Raw genomic sequence first — 26,096 nt, forward strand, 5'->3', positions numbered from 1 at the left:
ACCTCTATGAACAGAGGTGAAAGAAACAAGCACAAGGGCGGAAGTGTGAGAAGTCCGTGGGGGGCACAGATGGTGATCTATCAAAAATGACTCACAGTATGAGCGGATGGATGGCTTATCGGCGTTGTCCTTAGAAGAGAACCTGTAAGTAAATGTAAAATACTGGCCAAAATCTGCAGAAAAAAATAAACATTATATCACAGTAGTCTTCATTTGTATGCAATGCCCATAAAGCCTGATTCAATTTTCAAAAGTCTTAAAGGTAGTCTGCAGAAGTCAACGGTCAGCATTCATTCTGCGCAGTTTGGCGGGCAGGTTGTCCTCTGGCCGACTCCCCATCAATGGGATCTGAACTGGGGTTGGGGTCGAAGCAGCAATGGAGCTAATGGCTGCTGTGTTTCCCCAGCTCATCCTCCCCAGCTCATCCTCCACGCCATCTCCATCCAAGGACAGAAGCTGGACCTTCTCATCCAGCTGCCCTTGCCTCACAACTGGGATGGAGCTTGACCTCAGCCTCTGAATACTAAGCGGGAGGTCTCCTGTGCTGGAGGCCTTCCCTCCAGGCAAGGCTTGCCCTGTCTTCAACCCCCTCCAGATAATCTCCTCCTTGGTGGAGCTCATGCGCTGGAGTTTGCTGGGCAACCTTGAGGCTTGTTCCTCTACGTAGTCTGCATAGTCAGCTGACAGCAGTCTTTCCCTGCGGCCTCCGCGGCCACCGTTACCCAACTGAGGGGAGGAGGGTGTGGCTGCGACAGGGAGAGAGTTGGGCGACTTCAACGAGGACTTCTCCTCCTGCTCTTTGACGCTTTGGGGAGGTGTATTGACCTCAAAGGTGTTGTGGAACTGGGAGTAGTCGACTCTGAAGAAGCCCTCCTCCAGTGACATGACGGGGAGAAAACGATGGCCCCACAAAACTTCATCTTCAGTGTAAGATGTCCTCGCCTGGCAGGTCATACCTACGATGTAGAGAAGATATAAATGTGTTGAGAAATATTTTTAAAAAACAGCCAATAAAAAAACATGAAGGAGAAAACGATAACATTCTGAAAAAAATTGTAGAAAGTGGGCTATAAAATGAAAATGGGCAGACAGCCAGGAACAGAGAGAAAGCGATATGAAAAAAAGAAAAATGACAGAGAAGAACTTGTGCTATTGAATAATTAAAGACCATGAAATTAAATATTTTATTATATATTACTGAGAAATGCTCTATGCCACAGGCTAAGTGATGATGGAATAAATGACTTGGGAAAGGGAAGTTTATTCAAAGTCATTAGGAAAAGAAATATAAAAAAATGAATAATCTGCTCTCACCAGTGGTTTCCACGATGCCCTCTAGAATGACAACAATTTCAAACTGCTCGTTCATTAGTGAGCGCTGCGACAGATCAAAGAACGGGCTCTTGGTGTTGATCTCGTGGCAGATGGTTAGAGGCGACACCAAGAAGAGCTGGTCCGCCCCCGTCCCAAAACCCACGTCCAGCTCACACTGGTCCAGGGGCAGGAACTCGCCCTCTGGGGTCTGCCGAGACTGGAAACACAAATGATCAGGACATATATAACATTTACATTTTTATTGACGAGGATAATTCAGGATCATTCTCCTTCACAACGGAGTCAGAGCACAGGGCTATGGAACCAAAAAACACAAACAATAAGAATCTTTTTAGCAACTAAATACCTAATTCTGAAATTTAACAACTACTGAATTTAATTGAATTACCAATGAATTCATAGCACCGAAATAATAAATAAATAAATATTTCTCTAAATGTATATGGTTTAAAGTATCCTTAGTCTTGTGGTCTAGTAAATATAATTAGTTTTTATTTTTGGTAAGTTTTCATTTTTCCTCTTGAATTCTCAGTGACTTGATCTTTTTTTTTCTTGAATTAACTCTCATATCTGCTTGTTAAATAAAAGGCCATAGTTTTGATCTTTTCATCTGACGCAATTCAAAATGTCAAACTAACGAAAGCAAAACCCCTGCGTTGACATTCACACTTTGTCTTTCACACTTTTCACTGTTACAAATGCCAAGATTAGGTTATAAATTTGATAGATTAAAGTCTGGGTAAAGCAAAAGTAAATATGTGTTCTGAGTTTGTCACACCACAGAAAAATGTGTTATTAACCACCCAGGTTTCAAAATTGTGAAAAAATAGGAAGTATTCTTATTCTGAAATGTTTGGCGATTGAAACCACGCCCAATTTTCCATTTGTCTCTCAGTCGCCAATGGAGTGCCACTGTGGTTTCTCTACTGGTGCCTTAGGAGCGTGATTACTGACAGTTACAGTTAGGATGCAACTTACTCAACCAGACCGTTATTATTTAGTTTAGCTAACATTTCTTAGAATAACTCCCAGGACACTAACAACAACTAACTAATTACTTAGCTAGCTAATGTTAGCAAACAGAAACATACCAGACACAACTTGGGCGCTGCACAGACTCTCGCTCCCTTTGGTGCCACCGGGACACAATCTGCCCTTTTAATGGCCTGGATTCATAATCCCCTTCTGTTCCATCCATGTTTCCTTGGTTTCATCTCAGCTTTGAGATGTTTAGCCCTATGCTATGTGGATAAAATAATTAAATCGTGCTGCTCCTGTCGACTTTCCCACGTTATCGGACCGAATCGATGAAAATCTGATTGTGAGATTAGTCATTTCACGGAGGTTGTGACACTAAAAACTATTTATTCACTGTTTAACAGCTGAAACAGTAACGATGGAGTAGCCCATGATGTAAGCACAAGTTTAAATGTAAAACGCATGCAGCACACTCTCATGCACACTCCGAATGGCAGCACACAGACAGGGCAGGTAAGGAGACAGACAGGGCTGGACAGCCAGTAAAAACTTTATGGATTTTGGGATGGTCCACCGATGTGGCGATGCACCGTATGTCAGATGGCCAGTACACTCCTGCTAGCTAGCAAACTTTAGGCTGTGGTAAGTAAGGGATGTAACTTGCGATTGAGCAGCAGAAGCACCCATATCGTGCTCTGGAGTTGATAGTGTTAGGAGGGGGGTTATGCTATGTCTCCAGTGCATCATCGAGCCATAATTCCAGGCCCGCCCAAAACACAAAAATGATGAAGAGAATCAAAACTCCACAATTCCGTTCTATATAGTTCACAATCCTTTAACATGCGTTCAGAAACTATTTTTTAAAATGAATAACGTGTTTAGAGACCGATCTCAGATTTGACTTTACCTGGACTTTAACTCTCTGAACCGCAAAACCCGCTGGCGGGATGGAAAAGCATGTTTTCTTTAAACAATCGCCAAAACTATACTGATTATCATAGCCAGAAGCTGTTAAAAAAATGTCAATATCATGAGATTTTCATCTTTCCGACGGTCCTTTAACACAACATGTGTGACAAACGCTTACATCAGAAAAAGCAACCAAAACTAAGCTTGAAAATGTATATTTCATCAACAACAGTTTATTCGACATGTCTCTTTTAAAATCTCGCCCCACATGAACCGTTTGAAGGAACCAGATCCTATAAACCTCTAGTCATGGTTGTGCTTTTTCCATAGAGGTGCAGGACTTATATTGCAGTGAAAAATCAAGGCCATAAAGAGAACAATGTGACAGGAGCAAAGACGGGCCGGTGTTCTGGCTTTTTACAACTTTTCTTCTCTACATTTTCATATTATTTCCGCAGGCGTCCATACAACATTGCCCTGTTTTGAAAAACATCTGCCTCTCTGAATGTTGGAATTTCATTTTCATTTAACCTCAGTAGACATGCGACATAGGCTCCCCCTCTGCATATTCAGGGGTGCACCCGTCACTGATACAGCATGATGGGGGACACTTTCCCTCACCAAGCCAGGGATCTGTGGGCACAGACGTCGTCCCGTGAAATGTCACACCCTTCTTTCCTCAACATCACTGTGAATACAAATTGACAGTTTGTTTGCCATCTGTGGACCGAGTGGCTCTTCACTCAATGGGCCAGGGAGGCTACTCTGCATACAAGTTATCAAGAGGCAGCAGGAGAACTATTTGAATTCAGCCAACAGACAATATAACTTAGTTTAGGTTATAAATCTGCATTTTTTTTTAAACTTGTGTTGATAGTTTTTGATTTTTGGCCCATCTGGGTGAAACAAACCCCTTTAAGTATCAACTGCAGTAAGAGGCTTGCAAATGACAGGAAAAGAGGTTTTATAAGCTCATTGAGAAGTTCAAGACTTCTCCCTAATTCCATGTTTTAATTTAACAGCTAAAAGAGTACTTCATTTGATTGAGTTAAGTTTCCCAAGAGCCTGCACTAGTGTCTTCTCTATAATCCAATGACACTTCACTTAGAGGCTAGACTGCCAGAGAGGGGTTTAAAGTGCTCTAATGTACTGGCAATGAGAAAAGATTAGTGTCTCAAACTGTTACTAATGCTAGTGTTGTCTGATTAGAGATGTTGGAGACCATTTTTTATTTTTTTACACCCTTATTATCACCTTTACCCAGCAAGTCTATCAGTAAGTGCATTGAGAAGAACATCAAGGTCTTAAGAACACTTTTTAGTGTATTGTTCTGTCATTCATCATGCCAAAAATATGTCAAAATATGCATTTCCTTGTAGTTTTACTTCAGAATCCAAGCCCTGCTCTGCAAGACTTTTTTGTTGACTTACCCAGAGTCTCAGAGGCAAATAAATACTCCATCCGGTAAAATGTCATTATAGATTTTGGGGGAAATTCCGCTGACGCTTCACATTTTACAAAACATGCAGGTCAGGCCAACTAGCACTGAAGCAGAAGGTCAGAGGTGTGCATTTAGTGACCAACATTTTGCAGCAGCATCCCGATGTCGCCCCAGGCTCCAGACACAAACATGACCCTCTTCTTCCCTCCCCTACTTATTTGGATGATGGAAGCAAATCCCGAACAACTACAATCACTTTCTAGTTTGGAGGCTTTTTTGTGCTCTTAAATGAACTCACTCTTCACTTCAACTCCAATCCCAAGATCCTATTTCGTGTGGAACTATGTCTAATCACAGAGGAAAACTACCATCTCAAGGCTATTTCATGGGACTCTTATCACAGCTTCAGATACATTCACATCATGGTAACACCTGCAACGAATACATCCACACCCTAACTGTCCTGAGTGGCCATGTGGCCTCGTAGACTGCACACCAGTCATCCTCCGGGTCAGAAGACCACTGGAGCCACATGGATACAACATTTTTTTGCAAAACAAAAAGACTTGACTGTTTCACAAAAGAGCACAATAATGACATTTTTAACATTTAATTGCGCATTTAAATCTGTATTTTTTCAGCAGACTTTTGTTAATTCTTTCGTATTAAATGCAATATCTGTATTATGAATAGATTTGCAAATCGATGTTCCTTTAGGAAGTAGGATTTCCCTTTGATATTATCATATAATTTAACTTTGTGTGAAGTTAATTAACCAGCTTCCTGGCCCACTCCCCTGCAGCATCTCTTAGACAGGGAAACATGAAATTTAAATACAAGTGTAATATTTTTGCAGTTGATTTTTCCATATTGCCGTTGATCACCGCTTTTAGTAAAAGCTTCCTCCGTCTCCTATAAGTGGGAGGAACATGAAACCATTTTTTAAAAGCCTGTTGTGATTATATATTAATTTATTTATTTAACCCAATCATTAATAAACTGTGAATTGTCATTGAGATACTGCCGGCTGGTGTCCCATTTGTCAGCAATGCTAACGCAAGTTAATGAGATTGGAAACCAATTTCCTGGGAGGTCATTTTTAAGCCAATTCTAGTCATGACAGTGAAGCTGCTATTTTTCAAATACCGTTCAGGGATCCATTGCAACAAAATTATAGCTCTGCCAAGGAAGGAGAAACCTGCTTGACACTGAATGGTTTTAACAAGGTGAAAGCTTGGTGTGTGCTCTTACTGCCGCTAAACAGTCAGTGCCACGAGGGGGAAATGAATGGCCTTTGGAAGAGGTCCTGATATAGAGGGAGTGCTTAATTTACCAAGCCACCTGAGATTCAGGTTGAGTGAAAGCAGGCCCTCTCCCTGGTGACTCACTTCCTCCTCGGTGACAGCGTGTGTGTGTGTGTGTGTGTGTGTGTGTGTGTGTGTGTGTGTAAGAGCAATGCAAATAAACACACGAACAGTGATGTCGAGAGTTAGATAGAGTTGTCTGTGTGCCCACATTGGTCCTTGTGTGTCCTTAATGCAGCTGTGTATGCACATGCCAATGTGTGTCCAGCTGAAACCTTTGAGCTGGACTTCAAACATAACGCTCACGCAGACGTCACATCTGAGCTGCAATTCCCGATCTCTCGACAGCACCATTAAAGCCACTCGTCTCACTTTTACTGCCTGTCCTCCCGACTTGGACAGTGGCAGATGTGGCGAGTCATGCTCACATGTCAGCCTGCCTGTCTAGCTTAACGCCTGCATCCATGGCTGTCGATCCGCTACAACTAGCCCTTATCACATATCTCCTGCTGTGGATCAAACTACTGAGATGAGCATCTGTTGACATTGACGAGCCCCAGCCATCTGTCCCTCTCCCGCTCTGCCTTTATTCTTTTTTGTTTTAGCATTTTTTATTTTTCGATTAGAACAAGTATTTTTTCATCCATGCACTGGTGGCAAACCACAAGCAAACACGTTCCTTTATATCACAATCATATTCTGCCAGTGTAGCAGGGGTCAGTGCACCACTACTTGATTTATTCATGAAAGCTGCAGTATTATTAATTCAAAAATTCAAGGACAGTTATCTTGTTAAGCTGATATGCATTATGGATGTACAGAAATGTACTGTCCTTTCAGGGAATAATGTTTCCGCTGATAATTAAATTTGGTAATTTAACCCCAAGTTGCTCCTGAAGGCTTGCCATCGGTGTGGACTGGATGTTGCATGAATGTTAGTTAGAGTCTGATGGTGGCACCTTGCATGGTAGCCTGTCATCAGTGTGTGAATGGGTGAATGATATGTAATATACTACTGACTGTAAGTCGCTTTGGATAAAAGCGTCTGCTAAATGACTGTAATGTAATGTAATGTAATGGTATGCAATTTGCACATTGAAGTGTAGGCTCCACCAACTCAGTGACTCAATACAAATAGCATCTAATGAAAAGGCCAGGTCTTTCCTGTTCTTTTTAGTATGGGTACATCTTTTTTCAAATTTTGTGAATAATTGTATTAATAATTTTTTTTAAACAAAATATTTCCTAGTAGGTTTCAATAACAAAAAAATGTTATTGAAAGGTGTATGTGATCATTAACTCTGACTGTAAAGAACCAAAAATTCCCATTCACTTGTACATTTTATAGAGTGTGAGTGTGAGGAAAGTCCTTTTCATTTTTCCCATGGACAACCTTACAAAAGGTTAACTGTGCTGGAAAATATCTGCTTTAAAAAGTCGGTTTAAGCCCATGTTCATAAAAAGGTAGAAACATTTGGTCGAATTTGACTACAACTCCCAAGGTTCATTTTTGCAAGATGCATTGAATGAATAATAATAATAATAATTAAATATAAAAAAATAAAGAGAGAGTGCTGATCAAGCATGTGACCAACTTTATCCAGGTATCCAGGTCCCATAAGAATTTACAACCCATGTCTATCCCTGAAAATAGATTGCAGTTGCCATGTCAGAGTGCGTTTACACAGCTCCATCATTAGGATTTACTGCAGCATGTCTCATTTCTCCAGTCAGCAACCCATCCGACAGTGACCTTGAGCTGTGCATTACCTGGACACAAGCTCCAGCTACGCTTTATAGTACTTTGGGGTAATGTATAGTCAATTTAGTCTACAATAGACCACTGAGGTCTGACACCAAAACGCTGTATCTTTATGAGCTCTAAAACATCACTGTGACTTTTAACATATACTTACATTTTTTATTTGGATTCTTATTTTTTATTTTATTCTTTATTTTATTTTTATTTTATTGTATAATATGTGTATTTATTATCTGTTTCTGTGTAGTTGAGCTGCTGCAACACTTGAATTTCCCCCATGGGGATCAATAAAGGAATATAATAATAATAAAAAGGCACATTAGAATACAGCATCTATACAGCAGCAAGGTATCCTGCACACTGTAGCCTTCTAAACAACACCTTTACTCTAGAATCCAAAGAAATAGGAAATAGTTTGATCTTTAAATATAGTAGCATATATTTAGAATATTGTCCCTCTTTCAATGAAACATATGAAACTGCACTGTGAAAAAAAGTGAGCTTAGAAAGCACAATCTGACTGTTTACTGGTTGTTCTCGGGGCAGGATTGATGGCACATGAGGGTGATGCTTTTTAGCAGATAATTAGCAAAGTCTTGGATGTCTGACCTTCAACCAACACACAAATAACTGCTTAAGGGTGATTTAATGAAAGATCATCACTTACTGGCAGAAATCCATGACTTGAAAGAGAGCCAAGCCTTGTTGAACTAAAAAATAAATAAAAGAAAAACAGAAAGGTGGGAACACTTCTAGTGACAAATGTTCCCCTTTACAGTAATTGTATTATTCTCAGGCAGGTTGATTTACCTCTTTAAAAAAAGACCTTGGAGGTAAAGGCAAGATTAAGTGAGGTGCAGTGTAGTCAACGTACTAGTAATGTATCTACTCTGCTACAGTGCTGCAGCAGCTTGTTCAGCTTTTCATGCTGTGAATCCCCTTTTCCTCTTCAGATAAAGACCATAATCGAAACCATCCCAACAATTCTTCTTTAATAACAAATCTGTAATGGCTCCATGTGCTAAAAAGAGGTGATCTAAAGGCGATATCTGTAATATTGGCACACAGACAATTTTGACCAAGGTCAAACATTACAGCATGCCCCATGGGTGAATATGCTACTGCTTTCATTCCGTTTTAAATCACCGGCTGAAAGCATCACAGACGACTATTACAGAATATTAATCTATCTCTATGTAACTATTGGCCTCTGTAGAGGGAGAAAAGTTGATGATAAAGCATTTGTGCCTCTACGACGCTGTGTTGATTAATTGCAGTTAACACATCATATTTTCTTGGCCTTTCTAGGCTTTTAATTAAAGAGTAAATGATAATGGAATGAAATCACACTAATTTTCTAAAAGCTGTAACATGAGCGATTATAAGTCATTAAGTCGTGGCTATTAATGTGTTAAAGTAAGTGACTTTTATTTCTCTAATGGATACTTTTACTTTAATCGGGTGAGAAATGACTGAACAGAACGCATTTTAAATGATGTCATATGCCTGGATGAAATCTGAGAACAAGACAAAGCATTAAGTAAAACCACATTACTGGAAGCTTTCTGGTGATTCCCCCCCGGTTCAGAAAGTAAACTGTCACTTGAGATCATCTCCCTACTCCGCAGAGACAGCAAAAGCACCACTAACGCTCCCTGTCACAGCAAAGCACCGCTGTCCTTAAGATATGCACGAAATGTTTGGACTGGAGAAAAGTAGATTCCATGAATAAGACATTTCTGCTACTCTGGGACACAAATGTGTGGCTGGCACATTCAAAAAAAAAACAACTGTCAAAATAAAATCAGCTTTGGATTTAATTATATGAGATGAAAAAGAATTTTAGACGTGGAAAAAAAAAAAAAAAGCTTTCTAGCTTTTGGCCATGAGTTCTTCAGAGAACAAAAAATGTTGTTGAGACTTCAGAAAACACATTTGGTGGAAAAAAACAACAACCGGGTGTGATTCTTATCATAGAAGCACCTGCCACAGCTCCTCTCATCCTGAGGATTCCTTCAGCTCTGAAACCAACAGACATTTTGTACAGACGTAGATCACTGCCTGAGCTCAGTGCTTCAGATTGGTGGCATAATGTATTTAGGCAAGACTGACCAAAAGAAAGAAGTCTTTACAACTTACAATTGATCTTTCAGTCAATAAGCTCAGTTGCCCACATACTGTTCCCTATAGGGGCCCATTCATCTTATCTGGGCACAGCAGAACAGCAGAACCACAACACTGTGTTCTGGACAAATCCAGGTAGTGGAGCAGTTGCTGCAGGGGGCAGATGTAAAAGGGGGCGGCTGTGGCGTAGTGGAGAGCAAGGTAGTTCTCCAATCAGAGGGTCGGTGGTTCGATACCCGGCTTTGGCAGTCGATGTGTCCTTGGGCAAGACACTTAACCCCAAGTTGCTCCTGAAGGCTTGCCATCGGTGTGGACTGGATGATGAATGTTAGTTAGAGTCTGATGGTGGCACCTTGCATGGTAGCCTGTCATCAGTGTGTGAATGGGTGAATGATATGTAATATACTACTGACTGTAAGTCGCTTTGGATAAAAGCGTCTGCTAAATGACTGTAATGTAAATGTAATGAAACTCATAAAAAAAAAACCTTCATCTTATGTTGGAGCCTCATGTGAAGAAACCACAGAGACCCTCAGGGAATGCAATCAATTCTGGAGATGAATGAACAAACTTGAAGAGCACTCCTAAAACACAATGGGCAATTTAAAAGCAAATGAAGTGACTTGTCAATTAGTCAAAGTGCGTCTCCACTCTGGACTCTGGACACCTTGCACCCATCCATCCATCCATCCATCGTGCGTAAATGTAACTCACCTTGATGAGTTTGCACCTGATCTGCGCGGACACCATGTGGCTGTTGCGCAGGTTCCCCACTCGGAACATGAGGCACAACCTCCCATCCCTCTGCGAAACGACCGCGTCCTGGCTGAACATCAGCGTCTCTGCTCGCTTCTTTGGCTGAGACATCTTAATGAACATGCATCCGATGAGAAACGCGTCCACGATGGAGCCCAGCAGCGACTGGAAGAGGAAGAGGATGATCCCCTCCGGGCACTTCTCGGTGATGTACCGGTACCCATACCCGATGGTGGCCTCTGTCTCGATGAAGAACAGGAACGCAGATGGAAAGTTGTACACATTGGCGACGCACGGGGTGTAGGAGTCGTCGTGTCCACCGTGGCTCAGGTCTCCTCTGATGAAGGCGATCACCCACCACATTGAAGCCATGACCAGCCAAGCAACCGTGTATGTGAGGATGAAGATGAGAAGGTTCCAGCGCCACTTGAGGTCCACCAGGGTGGTGAAGAGGTCGGAGATGTACCTGCTGGTCTCTCCTCCAAGGTTACCGTGCTGGACATTGCAGCGGCCGTTCTTCTCCACAAATCTTTGCCTTTTTTTCTTCACCTGTGCAGAAAAAGTCATGCCATGGTCGGTGTTCACCACCTGGTAGTCCTCGCCGAATTTCCTCCGCAAGGCTGACATGGTGTCATTCACCTTTGTGACAGGGAATCAATACTTGGGGAGAGTCAGGGCTCTCTGGTACCCTCTGCCCACCCCTCCATCAACATTTTTTTTTTTTTTTTTTTTTTTTTAAAGCATGCAGTAACATTCAGAGCCCCACTGGCATCCTGTGAGGTTTTTTTTTTTTTTCTTTTCTACTGTAAATGAATCAGAGAGTCTGCGCAATGCATGGTTCAGACTCCCTCCTTTACGCAAAGGTTCTGCTTTCTGCTGCAAGTGCCAACTTTTTGTTCAGGTCTCATCCTTGGAAAGGGTGGAGGGGTGGAGGGAGGGGGGAGAAAATAAAACACCTTCAACATTACATTTAAAACAAAAGCTGCATTCAAACAGCTCGATTGAAAGGAGATGTCCTTGGCAGATCCAGGTGCTGCTTCAATAGATGTGGACAGCAGGCTCCAGTGCGCACTTCTGCTTTGTAGGAGTGACTTCAAATTGAAGACTGTGGACGAATTGCAGCAAAGGGGTGGCTAATCCCTCTGTGACGGTGGGTGGGGGCTGGTGTGAGGGTACAGACAGGGAGACGGTTCTTTTGTGTTTTCTTTTGGCCTGTACCCAATTAGGTACAATGATCAGAGCGAGTAGACAATGTAGCCGAAAAATAAACCTTGGGCATCCTTTTAGTCTTTCGTTTATTGTTTCGTTTGACTTTTTAATTTGTTTCATGTTTTCTAATTATCTCAATCATGAGGAAAACACAATACTGTACAATTCGTGTCTCCAAGCACTTGTGATGATTTGCAGCTGTTTGGTTCCCCCCAGTGTTACTGCAGGGGAAGCCAACCTGAGGAGATAACTAGATATAAACCACGTTATACACTGAATACTCAATATCAAGTCACTATGAAAAACAATTCTCCATAACACTACATGTTTATTGGTATATTGTGGTCCAGGAAATGGAATAGCCAATAAATTGTATCACACCAAGTCCCTATTGGAATATTATCAAATGAATATGATGCCATTTTTTATGCAGTGGTCTGCTGGAGCAGCAGCATCTCAGCAGCCGACAAGAAGAGACTGAACAAGCTTGTCAGGAAGGCCAGCAGTGTGCTGGGGTGTCCACTGGATACGGTGGAGGTGGTGGGAGACAGGAGGGTGATGGCCAAGCTGTCATCCCTGATGAACAACACCTCCCACCCCATGCAGGACACCCTGGCAGCTCTGTGCAGCTCCTTCAGCCACCGGCTGCTTCACCCCCGGTGTGTGAAGGAGAGGTACCGCAGGTCCTTCCTTCCTGCTGCTGTCAGGCTGCACAACCAGCTCTGCTCCCAGCAGACCACATGACACATGACAATAAAAACACTGTGCAATAATAGTTAAAATAGTTTTTTCTGTCTGTAAATATTATATTTCAGTTATTGTGTTTTTCTACTGTTTTTATTGCTTATTTATAATACTTGTTTTTATTTTATTTTTTATTTTTATTTTTTATTTTTATCTGTCTTTCTTTACTATGTCTCTTGTGTGCACTTTACTCTATGCTGCTGTAAGCCTGCACATTTCCCCGCTGCGGGACTAATAAAGGATTATCTTATTTTATCTTATCTTATTATTTGTTTTCAAAGATACTTACATATTTTGCATTAGGAATCATTGCTGTTCCTTTTGTAATGAGGCCAATGATGCAATCGACATTATTTGCTCTGTGTTGTTTTTTTGTCAATATTAAGATCGTATCGTACCTCTGTGAAAGCAGGAAATGGCACTAGTCCCAAGAGGAATATTGAGTTTTAATGCATGGACAATTTGGCAACATTGTGATTTCCTCTTGAATTGTTTCATCATTGTCAATTTATCATCTCACTCTCCTACAACATCCCGTGTTCTGTGCTGTTTTAATTAACTGTAAATAAAAGAAAATAAGGCTGATAGGAAGAACAGAAAGCGGGAGACAATCCAGGCCAGCAGGAAATTACATGTTCAGTATAAGGAGTGTAAACAAAATAAATGTCAATAAAAACAAAATTGGAAAGCACTTTTACTGGCTGAAGTTTTGGGATTTAGACATAATGATAACGATGATTTTTGTATGAACAGAAGACATGGGATGTGGGAATAAAACAGGAACAATGGCTACACAGCTATCCCCTATTTTTTTACCATCATGGTAAAATTTAATCAGATAGAAGTGTTTTTTTTTTCATTTTATAATAGAAATATGCTATGACTCACCAAGCATGACAGGTCTGTATACTTGTATCTGCAACAAACAGGGGAGTGATCTGATGAGTCAACTCAATCTAATCTGCAGCAGTCACATTCTCCTGTTGTTTTATTATTTGATTTTTTCCGCATTCAGCTCCTCTGAAGCACCTGCCATGAACTCATAACTGTAAGGCATTAATCTGATACCTGCTAATTACAAGTTGATGATGAAAACCACATGTTTTTGTTCAGTTAGTGATCATAGATGAGATGTTTTGCTTTTAGACTGTTTATGCTCTCACAACAGTGTCCTTATTTTGCTTATACTTTCTGATATTACAATTTTAAATGAAAATGCATCAGTGGGAAAAGGAAAGCTCTCAAGAGTTGTTATGTAAGCAATCGAAATAAACAGTTCTATCAAGCCACAAATGTTGTGCCTCAACACTTAAAAGTAAAGACACTCTCATCATAGTGAATCCATCACCCACCAACCGAACAGTTTCTATTCATTCTGAGGAATAGAACAGTAAGGGGGAAAATTGGGCTTTCACCATCACCAGTTTTTTTTATAAATATGCAGAGTGTGAAAACAATATAAACATCTTGATATGAAATGTTGACACAGGGATATTCTACAATGTAGGGGCACAGCATCTTAATGCAGGACTTACTTTAATGGATTTTTACTATATTGGAGCAAATTCCCTGACGAAATATGTAATAAATCAAATGACCTAAAATCAATTCCCGGTGAAGCTGTGTGGGCGGTCTGGGGCTCTAGGGAGGTTGTCTGTATTCCAACGCTGTATTTCTGTGTCGGGATGCACCAGTCGGATATACCGCATTGGTTTTGGCACTGATACTGACTTTTGTTAATAAGGAAGCTGCCAAATGTGACCAATGCACATTACAGTTCCTTCATTGATGTCATTATGCAATTTGGTGTTTCCCCTACCATTCAGTCATAGCAGGCCACTATCTCAAATTTTGTTTTTGTTTATTGTGATTTTGGCCCTCCCCTCCAAAATCACTGACTTCATGTTACCTGAGCTAATCAAAATCATCTTAATAAGTGAGAGCATTGGTATCAGATTGTGAATCTGTATCAGCAGATGGAAAGTGAAGAGTTTTGACAAAAGCCTACTTATAAACAAAGAACATTAGAAATAGCATATCATAAAGTCATACGTACAAAAAACAGACTAAATTATCTACAAAATGTACTCAATCCCTTTATGATACAGTCTTAAAAATGTTAAACAAAGATAAGATTTATGGCATTGTATTTTATTTTATTCATCAGCATCCCGATTAGGTTCATAAAACAGAAGGGTCCAATCACACACTCCATAAACAGAAAACCCAAATCCTATTCTAACACACCATAACACCTATCACAATGTATAAAAACCAGAAATAACAAAACAATCAAAAATAAATAAACGACACAAAAATAGCTAAATAAATAAAAACACTCCAAGTAACAAAACTCATATTTCCAAGTATCTAGTATGGCTCTAATGGACATTATGCTTACATAAACCTAACAATTATCACTACAGTGCAACACTGGGAATGATATAGGCCTAATACTTGGGTTTACAACAACTTGAAATCTATATTATAAAATGATAAAGGGAGCAGGGACTTTTAGATTAATAAGTGAGAGCATTGGTATCAGATTGTGAATCTGTATCAGCAGATGGAAAGTGAAGAGTTTTGACAAAAGCCTACTTATAAACAAAGAACATCAGAAATAGCATATCATAAAGTCATACGTACAAAAAACAGACTAAATTATCTACAAAATGTACTCAATCCCTTTATGATACAGTCTTAAAAATGTTAAACAAAGATAAGATTTATGGCATTGTATTTTATTTTATTCATCAGCATCCCGATCAGGTTCATAAAACAAAAGGGTCCAATCACACACTCCATAAACAGAAAACCCAAATCCTATTCTAACACACCATAACACCTATCACAATGTATAAAAACCAGAAATAACAAAACAATCAAAAATAAATAAATAAATAAATAAAATAAAAATTGGTATCAGATTGTGAATCTGTATCAGCAGATGGAAAGTGAAGAGTTTTGACAAAAGCCTACTTATAAACAAAGAACATTAGAAATACCTGTGCAATACATTACACTGTGCAATAATAGTTAAAATAGTTTTTTCTGTCTGTAAATATTATATTTCAGTTATTGTTGTTTTTATTGCTTATTTATAATACTTGTGTTTTTTTATTTTTCATTTTTTATCTTGCCTTTCTTTACTATGTCTCTTGTGTGCACTTTACTCTATGCTGCTAATAAAGGATTATCTTATCTTATCTTAAATAGCATAAAGGGATAAAGGGAGCAGGGACTTTTAGATTAATAAGTGAGAGCATTGGTATCAGATTGTGAATCTGTATCAGCAGATGGAAAGTGAAGAGTTTTGACAAAAGCCTACTTATAAACAAAGAACATTGTGCAATAATAGTTAAAATAGTCTGTAAATATTATATTTCAGTTATTGTTGTTTTTCTACTGTTTTTATTGCTTTTTTTTTTTTATGTCTTTCTTTCCTATGTCTCTTGTGTGCACTTTACTCTCTGCTGCTGTAAGCCTGCAAATAATAAAGGATTATCTTATCTTATCTTAAATAGCATAAAGGGATAAAGGGAGCAGGGACTTTTAGATGCTTTTTGCAGGTTAAATGTTTATGCATTTTGAATTACATGCAAAGACAAAGAGCTGCACGACGCCATGCCTCTCTTATTTATATTGTTGTTGTAGTAAACGCGTCCAGGCTCAAACCCTGAAACCGCCTTTCGTTTGTCTCCTCTGACGACCCGTCCGCTCTACCCACAATCCCCCGCGGCAGGACAAGATGGACGAAAGCAGCGGCCGCCGGAGAACAATGTTTTGGCAATAAAACCCACAAAAAAGCTGCGACTACGGAGAGAATATAGTCTCGTTTAAAAAACAAATCAACTGCGGTCATGTGTAGGTGAGTGAGGAGGGAAACGAAACGGACTTTTATTCGGCTTTTGTCTCGGTTTGGCGCAAACGAGGAGGCGCACTGAGACCCAGCATCATTGTTCCTAATGCGGGTTTTCCCAGCAGCTAGCAGCTAGCAGCTAGCAGCTAGCAGCTAGCAGCTAGCAGCTAGCAGCTAGCAGCTAGCAGCTAGCAGCTAGCAGCTAGCAGCTAGCAGCTAGCAGCTAGCAGCTAGCAGCTAGCAGCTAGCAGCTAGCAGCTAGCAGCTAGCAGCTAGCAGCAGCTAGCAGCTAGCAGCTAGCAGCTAGCAGCTAGCAGCTAGCAGCTAGCAGCTAGCAGCTAGCAGCTAGCAAGTGAAACACATTGCAGCACCAACAATGTGAAAGGATATTCACAGCATTGCAGTGTGTTTTTTTTATTGTATCAACACACTGAAGTCTTCTTAAAACTATGAAACATCTGCTGACTTACTCTGATGTTTATTTATTTATTATTGTGCACATAAGTGTATCAATTATGTCTTAAAAAAGAATACTTGTGCTCCACTGAGGGCTCCACATACTGAATCATTTTGGTGATAAAACAAGCATTTGCAGCTAGCTAGCTAGCTAGCAGGCTAACTAGCTAGCTCGTGGCGGCTCGATTTGTTGTAAACAAAAGGCAGTCTGACTTAGATTATGTCTCTGCATGTTAAGGCTCACATGTGCTGCAGTTACAGAAGCTTTTTTCTTGCCAGATGCATTGAATGGTGAAGCTTTGTGTGGCTGTGATTACAGCTAAAGCTAACAATAAAAAGATGATCTGACCCTGAAGATAACATGCTGTTTAATTCCCCTTTATGCATTGTTATATATCTATCTATATATAGATATATATCTATATATATATCTATATATATATATAGATATAGATATATAACAATGTGATTACAGCTAAAGCTAACAATAAAAAGATGATCTGACCCTGAAGATAACTTGCTCTATATATATATATATATATATATATATATATATATATATATATATATATATATATATAGATGCATGCTGTCTGGTCTCAGTGTGAATACATTAATCAGCTCTGCTTTAAGCTAGCTTTATAGCAATAACCAGCTAAAAGTCACGTTGCATTTGGGGGTCATAACTGATCATAATGTAACATTTATTGTCTACATGTGACCACATAACTCGTGTGACTTCATTTAAATGTGTGATCTGGGCTTTTGTTTTGACTGAGCACATGAAAGGTGCGTTGGTTGTGTCCCCCTATTGTGGCTAACCAGCTAGCCTGCTATGCTAACTATTATGCATCACAAAAGGTGTGTGTGATTCTCCAAATGGAGACTTAAACAATGCATTTTCACTCCAGTCTAACGTGCTAGTTTCAGTGCACGTAAACACTTAAGTCCTCCCAAATTTGACTGAAATGTCTCAGCTGTGTTTGACCTAAATATCTTATGAGCTAAAGATGGCCAGCAGTGTGGTCCAGCATGCATCAAAGTAAGAAAACAATGTGGATGTCTTTTCTAAAAGCTATCAAAGCTACTGCACAGATTGTTTAAACTTGGCTAAAGTCCAAAACACATGCAGTGCTAAATGCCTCTTGCAGAACAATACGGCGTGGAATATCATTTTAATGTTATTTCAGAGGCATTTATTTGTAAATATAAAATAATATTTAATATGTTAATGACAATGCTGGGTTCTTTCATGATGGTTGACCTATTTTTATTTTTATTTTGGGCTTGAGTATTAATGACATTCTGTTTGTAATAGCATTTCATTTTAGGCATGTTAAGTAAGCTGTGCCAAAAGTCTGTTGCTCAGACTGAGAAAGAAATGAAGTCTCCACAAATTGTGTAAATGTGTACAATATATTGAGTGGTTCTGTATTATCTCTTCTTTTACAGTTCTGGTGAAAACGTCTGCATATAGTATTAACTGTAGGCCTATATGTATCAACAGCTCTGCTGTATTTCAGAAAGTTGCTCAAAGCAATGTGTTTATTTTAATTCTAAGGTCTCTCGTCACAATATATATATATTTTTTTTAAGTATTCATTGAAGTTTCCATTAACTGAAAGCAGTGCATCCGTTATGTAAGCCTAATAAATCCAATTAAGTAATTAATGGGCGACAGAGAACACTGTCATGCACACAGTACACACTGTGAAAGCAATGTAGCAGTGACTAAATTTACTTCACTGGCAAAACTTATAAGAGATCAGGTGATATAATACAAGCGTTCAACAAAATGTGACAATTACTTTGGATGGTATACTTATTCATGTCTGAAATCATCAATACTTAACATAACTCTTTATTTTCTATCTGCCCTCTCTTTCAGGATATTCTTCTCCTGCATTCTTCTTTAGATTTAAAGCCCTCCTTCTTCCCTGCACAAAGCAAAACCACCACCATGAGTATTATCCAAGACAAATTAGGCAATGAGTTTTTGCGCAACGGTGGCATGGATCCCAATTTTGCACCAGGTATGCTTATGTTCAGCCACCTGCCGCCTGTCACCAGCTTCACACGGCTGACCTCCCAGTCCGTTATGGGCGAGCTTCCTCAGGAGATGATCCTGAAGAAAGAACGTGACTCGCCACCAGAACACCACGGCGACACTGCTGTGAATACAGGGGGCTTCCTCCACAGTATGGGCATTAAGCAGGAGCGGCTAAGTGAGCTGGATTACCGTATGCCGCTCTATGGTGGGGGTGGAGGAGTAGGGGGGAACTGTGCTGGAGGGGGCGCGGGGAAGAGTGTTACTGACATGCCGGACATGTCTTACGGCAACCACCACCACCACCACCACCACCAAAATCACCAGAACATGCTCCTGCATGACCTCAGCCTCAGCAACGTCCGTTCCCTTGGAGAACCGGTGAGAAGGCATTGTGGTTCTAAATATTGTTGCAAGTGACATATTGTTAATATTTAGTTTAACTTTTATATGTAGATACTTGTTTTTTCTCTTTTATAATTATTTTGTCATTTATAGAACTAACTTTGTTGTTTGTCCTTAGATGCCTGGAAGACCGAATAAAGAGCCAAAAGAGTCCTCAGGGAGAAGAGGGCGGAGGAACAACGGGGATGGGCAGGGAGGCAAAGCACGAAGGAAACGCAACGATGCCACAAAGGTTAATCACATATCTGTTTTTCTAATTTACTTCACTGCACCAAATATGTTTGGTTTTTTGGGCTGAAAGTTACCTTCACATGAAAAGAATGCTTTTGGATTTTAAATTAGTTTGAGTTCTACACATTTGCGCCAACATGATGTGTAAAGGTCAACGGTATCTTACTTGTACTCTTGCACCACTGGTGCTAATGGTTTTCTCCTTGTAGGCCATGATGCTGGATGCAGATGGAGCATGCCTTTCCCCAAACTCAAAACCACATATCTGTGAGCACTGTAATGCTGCCTTCCGCAGCTCCTACCACTTGCGCAGACATGTGCTCATACACACAGGTGAGAGACTTTCGCTGCTTGTCAGTCCTTTACTTTATCTTTAGTATTTTCCTAGAATGAATAAATGTAAAGTTTCTAAGTTAGAATAGGTTTTAACCAGCTACGTCCACTGCTCCTCTCACCAAATGCACCATTGCTGATGTTGCTGATTGTATCTCTTAGGCTGATAAAAGTGATGTAAAATGCACACAGGATATCGTAGGTCAAGAGCAGAGCAGTACAGATACAGCTACAGAAGGCAGTGTATGTGTTCTGTTACCTTGGAACACAAGAGAAGTTTATGTAATGTAGCTGAAGATGTATATTATAAGAAAATGAATCTTGTGTGAAGCATGGAATCTGGCATAATGCTATGATACAAAGGTTGTACAAAAATACACAATTTACCATTAATGAAGATGTCACTTTCTGAAGATTCAAACATTAAATTACACTCTTCACTACCTTCCACTATTACTAATTTCCCCTTCACCATGAGTCCCTGGGGGCCTTTCTTGAAACCAGACAATCGCTAACGCCAGCGATGACTCAATGATTACTCATGTGTTTCTGGGTGTCTTAGTCATGCTCTTTGCTGGGAATTCTTCACTTGGCTCTTTGAACTTGAACTCATGAATGATTTAAAGGAAAACTCAACCCGTTTTACAACCTCAGTTTATTTTAAACCTTTTCCCTTGTTTTGTCATTATTTCTTTAAGTGCAGCTTAATCTGGCCTTTTTTTTTTTTTTTTTTTTTTTTAAGATGTAAAGGAGTCCTGTGCAGTTGTAAATACACAACATATATGTTTACTCATTTTTAGTGTTGGACTGATTAACATGTCAGTCTCAAACATCTTATTTTGATGTGTATTCATGCACCAGGTGTTTGACAAAAATGCCACAGGTTCATGTGTCATGGCGACCATACGGCAAACACAGTTATGTGGCAGGCTGGGAGTTAATTAATGTGGTGAGCGGATTGTTGTACTCTTGATCGCACAGGTGAGAGGCCTTTCCGATGCAGTCAGTGTAACATGAGCTTCATCCAGAAGTATCTGCTCCAGCGGCACGAGAAGATCCACAGTGGTGAGTTTACTGCCCTTGGAAGTGTTTTGGAATGAATGCCTTCACTTGTCACTAGTATCAGTTTATATAAACTGCTGCTCTGACACAAGGCCTCATCTGTCCTTTGCAGGGGAGAAGCCTTTTAGCTGTGACCAGTGTAACATGCGCTTTATCCAGAAGTACCATATGGAGCGACACAAAAGGACGCACAGTGGCGAGAAGCCATATCGCTGCGATACCTGCCAACAAGTAGGTTATATGTAATCTCTTTGCTCAGAAGTTTAGCACCTTTTTGTTTATTTAATGAGTTTTGCTAGTTGGCTTTGCATATACTTTTGATAACTTTTAAATGATCCTTTATTGAATAATGTGTATGAGTAACATGCATTATCATCATCAGCATGTGGGAAATTCAAAATGTTGTCTTTCTGTACTTCCCACACCTAGTCCATTTATAAAATCCCTGTCTGAATGTGATTAGTTGTGTCAGAATGGTACCTCTGAAAAATATTTTCTGTTATTAAGATAATAAATACAGATAGATATAAAGTGGATTTTAGAACTGCTTATGTCCACTTAGTGAAAACTAAGCCTATATTTCTCCCCTTTCCTCGTCTGTTTTCCCTCTGTCCACTTTTAGTTTTTCTCAAGAACAGACCGGTTACTGAAGCACAAACGGACTTGTGGAGAAGCCATAAAGAAGGGCCTGGACCCGAGCATGCTGGAGCTCAGCGAAGCCGAGCTAGGCCAGGGCAGCTATTCACTAACTCAGGGAAACTCTACCACCACCGGACGCAAGAGGGCCAAGTCCAAAAACGGTGAGGGCGGTGAGCGCAAGAGGAAGAAGAATGCCTCAGCATCAGCAGCTTCGTCCTCTGGGGGGATGGGCCTGCAGGACTTCAGCATGGAGCACCCCTCAGGCTCCGGCCCCACCATGCAGGGACGTACTCCTAAGTTGGTTTTTAAAAAAGCTGGCCGAAAGGCCATGGACAAGGGCCTGCTCTCTATGGAAGACAGTGCTGATGAACAAAAACGGCTGTGCCAGAAGCCTGGCTCCATGGATCACGTGGAGGTTTCTGGCCTTGATAACATGGGTCTACTCCAGGGAGGCGGGGGCAACAAGCAGGGTCCTACCACCAGCAGCAACTACGATGATGCAATGCAGTTTGTGAAAAAGCGGCGCTACCTCCATGCAGTTAACAATGACTATGGAGCCGGATCACTGCACATGGCATCCCAGGGCAGCGGTGTCATCCAGGGCTCCCTGGGGCCGGAGCCCACGCTGGCCATGCTGGACTCCTCGCCTTTGGATCTCAAGCACGACAAGTCGGGCATTCCAGATGAGGTACTGCAAAGCCTGCTAGAGCATTATAGCCATAAGCCAGAGGGGACACACCACCATGACGTGACTTTCGACCTGTCGGACCACCCACATCACGTAGACCTCCAGCCGGCAGCCCCTGTTACCCCTGAGCTGGAGGATGACTCGCCCAACGGTGGTGACAAGACCGCTGTGATGAGTGAGTACTCAAAGTTCCTCCTGCAGGCCCTGGAGCGCACCAGCCATAGTGGGCCCTTCCCCCTCCTTGGCCCAACAGGGCCTTTCCCACTCATGTCCAGCAGCTCCAGTCCCACGGGGCCCCTGTTCTCAGACAAACACGTGTACAACACTTCCCCACTGGATTGCGGCTACCCACCTTCAGTCTCCTCCCCGCTGCCCATCGCCGCCCCTTCATCAAACTCCTCCTCATCCTCCTCCAAGTCCCACTATGGCATGCTCGTCAGCTCCCCCTCCCAGGCGGGCTACCACCTCAGCTTGGAACCCACTAGCCACCAGCAGCTGACTCCATCTCAGGAGCTGACGGAGCAGTTGGAGAAGCAGCACTCCCCCGGCACCTTCAACCTACCTCCCCAGGACTTGACTGCCTCGACAGAGGGCTCCAAGGGGCAGCAGCCCAAGGCTGGAGGAAGTGCTGCACCAACCAACGGTTCCAGTTACCCAGACCTGTCCCCACTGAACCCCCCTAAAGAAACCACATACCAGATAGAGAACTTCGCCCAGGCCTTTGGCTCCCAGTTCAAGTCTGGGCGGGTGACCCCTCTGAGCTATGGCAGTGATCCTGGGGCAGAGGTCGACCACCGAATACGGACTCCGGTGTCAGAATTCTCAGGGTATACCAGTTTGTTAGCTGACGTGAGTGAGCCAGTGAGTACAGGATCAAAAACCCAGACAAGCCAAAGTTTCAGATAAGGGTCAAACGAGGTGAATCCAGTCGGGGCTGTTCTGTTACTGTCCACACAGTCCCATCCTAATTTTGTTCTTGTAGCAAAGTTTGTTTTTTAAACACTGCCATTAAATGTTAATACAAAATGACCAGGGAGGGTCTTTCATGGCCTCAAATGCAATTTTTTTAAATATTCTCATTTTTATTATGTATTTAGTCGCCTAATTTTTGTTTAAGAGTAGTGATTTTGATATGAACGTACCGTAGATTTAAATGTAATTTAAAACATTTAGAGGGTAGCTATGAACTTGCTTGATTTTTTTATTTTTTGGGATTTTTTTTTTCTGAACCCTTGTGTTTTATCAATCATCAAACCATTGTAAGGTAATAATGAATAATGTTGATAATTTCAATAATAACATTTGTGGCAGGGAAAGGCCCAGAATTCAAATTGCAAAAAAGTATATATTGTCTGTTACAAGAAACATTAACTCAGGAAAAATAGGCAAAAAATTGTGTAATAAGACTTTGTATTATGAGATGCAATTAGCACAGTTTTTACAGGTGTACTTTGAGACTACAAAGCTTTGATTTTTGTTTTTGTGTTTGTTTTTTGTTTTTCAAAACTCGTCAGAACAACAAATTTACAATACGTGATATCATGTTTGGTTTCTGCTGCGTGTAGCTTTGTTGAGATTATGGTACTGTTGTGTCAATGTGAAGACATCCACATTTCCTCTGAGAGCCACATGTACACATGGTAGTGTAGATGGAAGTGGAGTTCAGCACACAGCATGCTCTGAAGTGAAGAGGATGTTGGAGCATAACAGACTGTCCCGTCTGCATTAAGCGGCGGTTGATGAAGCCCGTCTAACCATGCACTCCTCCCGTAAGTGGCCAGTAGAAACGACACAGCTTACACAATATTCAACCCGCTGCTGTTGCGGCTGAACATCCATCACTGATATTTAAGTCATGCTGTTGTGTGATTTTTTTTCTTTTCTTTCTTTTCTCCACTTTTCTACTCCACTCCTTCCCGTTCCTATTTGTGTCAATGGAATCAAACAAGCACTTTTAAAAAAACAAAACAAATCGTCATTGGAAGCAACAACAACTCATTCAATTTGCATTTGTGATACGTGATTATTATGCTAATGCTTATTATTATTTTAAGAGGAGAAAACTGTGAACTGGGGTTGGGAGGGAGGGATTGTGGGTGGGGGGGCTGGATTGTTTAATGGGGTTTGATAGGGGTTGACTAGGCATGACCATGGGCATCTCAATGTATTTTGTTGCTTTTTCTCAAGGGCAGAAGAGGGGGGGGGGGGTTGTTTTTCTTACGGTTTGTCGGGTGATTTTGTAAAAAGATGATTTGCCATAATTTTGTTATACAACATTTTGAGAGTACCTCTTTGTATTTAAGTGTTTTGAGAGACGGGCTGACATGCTGGAACCCTCGTATCTTTGAACCCGTGGGTATGTTGGATGCACACCCAAACCCTTTTTATTTATTCTCCACTAGCCACAACAGAACTCGGTAGCAGATATTTTTGGCAAGTAATCACCGGACCTGCACCCCCTATACCCTCTCCGATCGACTTTTTTTATCATTTTCTTTAACCTCACTGTTGTAGTAATTGCAAGAAACTGCTTCAATAATACAGTTAAGAAACAGAAAAGTAAAGTTCTACCCTCCCCTCTCCCCCAAAATGCAGCCCTGCACTCACAAGATTAAACAATGGCCTTCTTTGTCTTCCGTGGCTAAAGCCATTCTATCCCGGCAGCCAGGGTTGATATTTAATTTAGTTGATTTCCTGTGAGCCGAACACCCCCCCCCCCCCCCCCCTTCTCCTACTTCTGTGAGCTCCACAGCCAAGAGACTTTGAAGCTGCTCAGATCACAGGGAACAAAGACTGACTGACCAGCCACCTCACCCCAAACACACACTATGCTTTTAAAGGAGAGAAAAAGTGGGTGAGAGATGGAGAAAAAAAAAAAAGACAATAAGATTGACCTAAATATACCTCATATCACTAAAGCGTAATAAAGCAGGGACACGAGTTTCATGTATGTAGTGGAAATATTTGTAGTATAGGTTCGACATATTGTATAATCATTTAACACTGCCTGTTTACAATTATAGAGCAAATGACTCGTCAAAATGCAAATGTATTTTTTTTTTTTTCTTTCTGTTAAAACATCCACGCCAAGCAGTGTTGCATTCTAGATGCCTCATAGAACATTCATTTTTCTCATGTTATATCCCTTATTTTTGTTACTTGCCATAATGTGTTTTGATATGATCTGTAGAAGGATATTGTTTACAAAAATGTACAAAAACACTAAAAATGTGTGTTCTCAAGTTTTCTTTGAGTTTTTCCTCCAGTATGCATGATAAAGACATTTTTGTATGGCTTTTTTCTGACTGTCACCTCAATACCAAATTTTGTAGCAGAGGCCTCCCCATCCCTTTGTCTTATTTGTTCTAGACCCCTTGTGATATGATTTCCCAGGCTGTACCTGTTATTGAGATGAACGGATTAGAGAAGCCAATAAAAACTTTTTGTTACAAAAAACTACACTGTGGTTTTTTTTTCTCAACAGCGCTGTTTCCTCAAGAAACCACCCAAGATGCAGCTGGAAATGTAGAAAAAAAAAAAACTGATGGAAAAATTGTGAATATATTAGTATCAGTAGCTGAAACTGAAATTAAAAAAAATAATAACTTAAAAGAAAAAATATGAGCTTGATTGTCCTGGTAAAGATGGCATCATATAAAACAGAAAGCAGTCTATAAATAGATTAGAATGAGAAGAGAATAAGGAATTACAAAACAAACCAAAAAGGAAAATGTTAAATTGATAAAGTAAAGCAATAAATACATATCACAAAAATGTATTTAAAAACACGCTGTACATTACAATCGTGAAAATG

The 26,096-nt window shown here is 40.7% G+C and overlaps 2 protein-coding genes across 3 annotated transcripts; one reads left to right on the plus strand and one right to left on the minus strand.

Annotated features, from left to right (window-relative positions):
* Positions 1-276: 276 nt before the first annotated feature.
* Positions 277-11,236, minus strand: LOC129091210 (G protein-activated inward rectifier potassium channel 1-like). Its single transcript, XM_054598737.1, has 3 exons — positions 10,568-11,236; positions 1,315-1,531; positions 277-956 (listed from the first exon to the last, which is right to left on the minus strand). The coding sequence occupies exons 1-3, from the start codon at positions 11,234-11,236 to the stop codon at positions 277-279; spliced, it is 1,566 nt and encodes a 521-aa protein (XP_054454712.1).
* A 5,034-nt stretch (positions 11,237-16,270) lies between these two features.
* znf281b (zinc finger protein 281b) lies at positions 16,271-25,166 on the plus strand. 2 transcript variants are annotated; one of them, XM_054599349.1, is made up of 7 exons: positions 16,271-16,430; positions 18,766-19,305; positions 19,448-19,561; positions 19,770-19,893; positions 20,875-20,958; positions 21,068-21,186; positions 21,578-25,166. In XM_054599349.1, the coding sequence occupies exons 2-7, from the start codon at positions 18,838-18,840 to the stop codon at positions 23,186-23,188; spliced, it is 2,520 nt and encodes an 839-aa protein (XP_054455324.1). In that variant the 5' UTR covers positions 16,271-16,430; positions 18,766-18,837; the 3' UTR covers positions 23,189-25,166. The 2 variants fall into 2 exon arrangements, with proteins under 2 accessions (XP_054455324.1, XP_054455323.1); XM_054599348.1 differs by having other exon boundaries at positions 19,770-19,892; positions 20,865-20,958.
* Positions 25,167-26,096: the final 930 nt, after the last annotated feature.

Source organism: Anoplopoma fimbria, chromosome 5 (assembly GCF_027596085.1).
Source record: "Anoplopoma fimbria isolate UVic2021 breed Golden Eagle Sablefish chromosome 5, Afim_UVic_2022, whole genome shotgun sequence".
Classification (NCBI taxonomy): domain Eukaryota; kingdom Metazoa; phylum Chordata; class Actinopteri; order Perciformes; family Anoplopomatidae; genus Anoplopoma; species Anoplopoma fimbria.

Coding starts and splice junctions, on each gene's coding strand:
- znf281b (XM_054599348.1), top strand. CDS start 18,838: ATGAGTATTATCCAAGACAAATTAGGCAATGAGTTTTTGCGCAACGGT. Junction 19,562..19,769: donor AACGCAACGATGCCACAAAG/GTTAATCACATA, acceptor TTCTCCTTGTAG/GCCATGATGCTGGATGCAGA. Junction 19,893..20,864: donor GACATGTGCTCATACACACA/GGTGAGAGACTT, acceptor TGTTGTACTCTT/GATCGCACAGGTGAGAGGCC.
- LOC129091210 (XM_054598737.1), bottom strand. CDS start 11,236: ATGTCAGCCTTGCGGAGGAAATTCGGCGAGGACTACCAGGTGGTGAAC. Junction 1,532..10,567: donor TCAGGTGCAAACTCATCAAG/GTGAGTTACATT, acceptor TTGTGTTTCCAG/TCTCGGCAGACCCCAGAGGG. Junction 957..1,314: donor GGGCATCGTGGAAACCACTG/GTGAGAGCAGAT, acceptor TCTACATCGTAG/GTATGACCTGCCAGGCGAGG.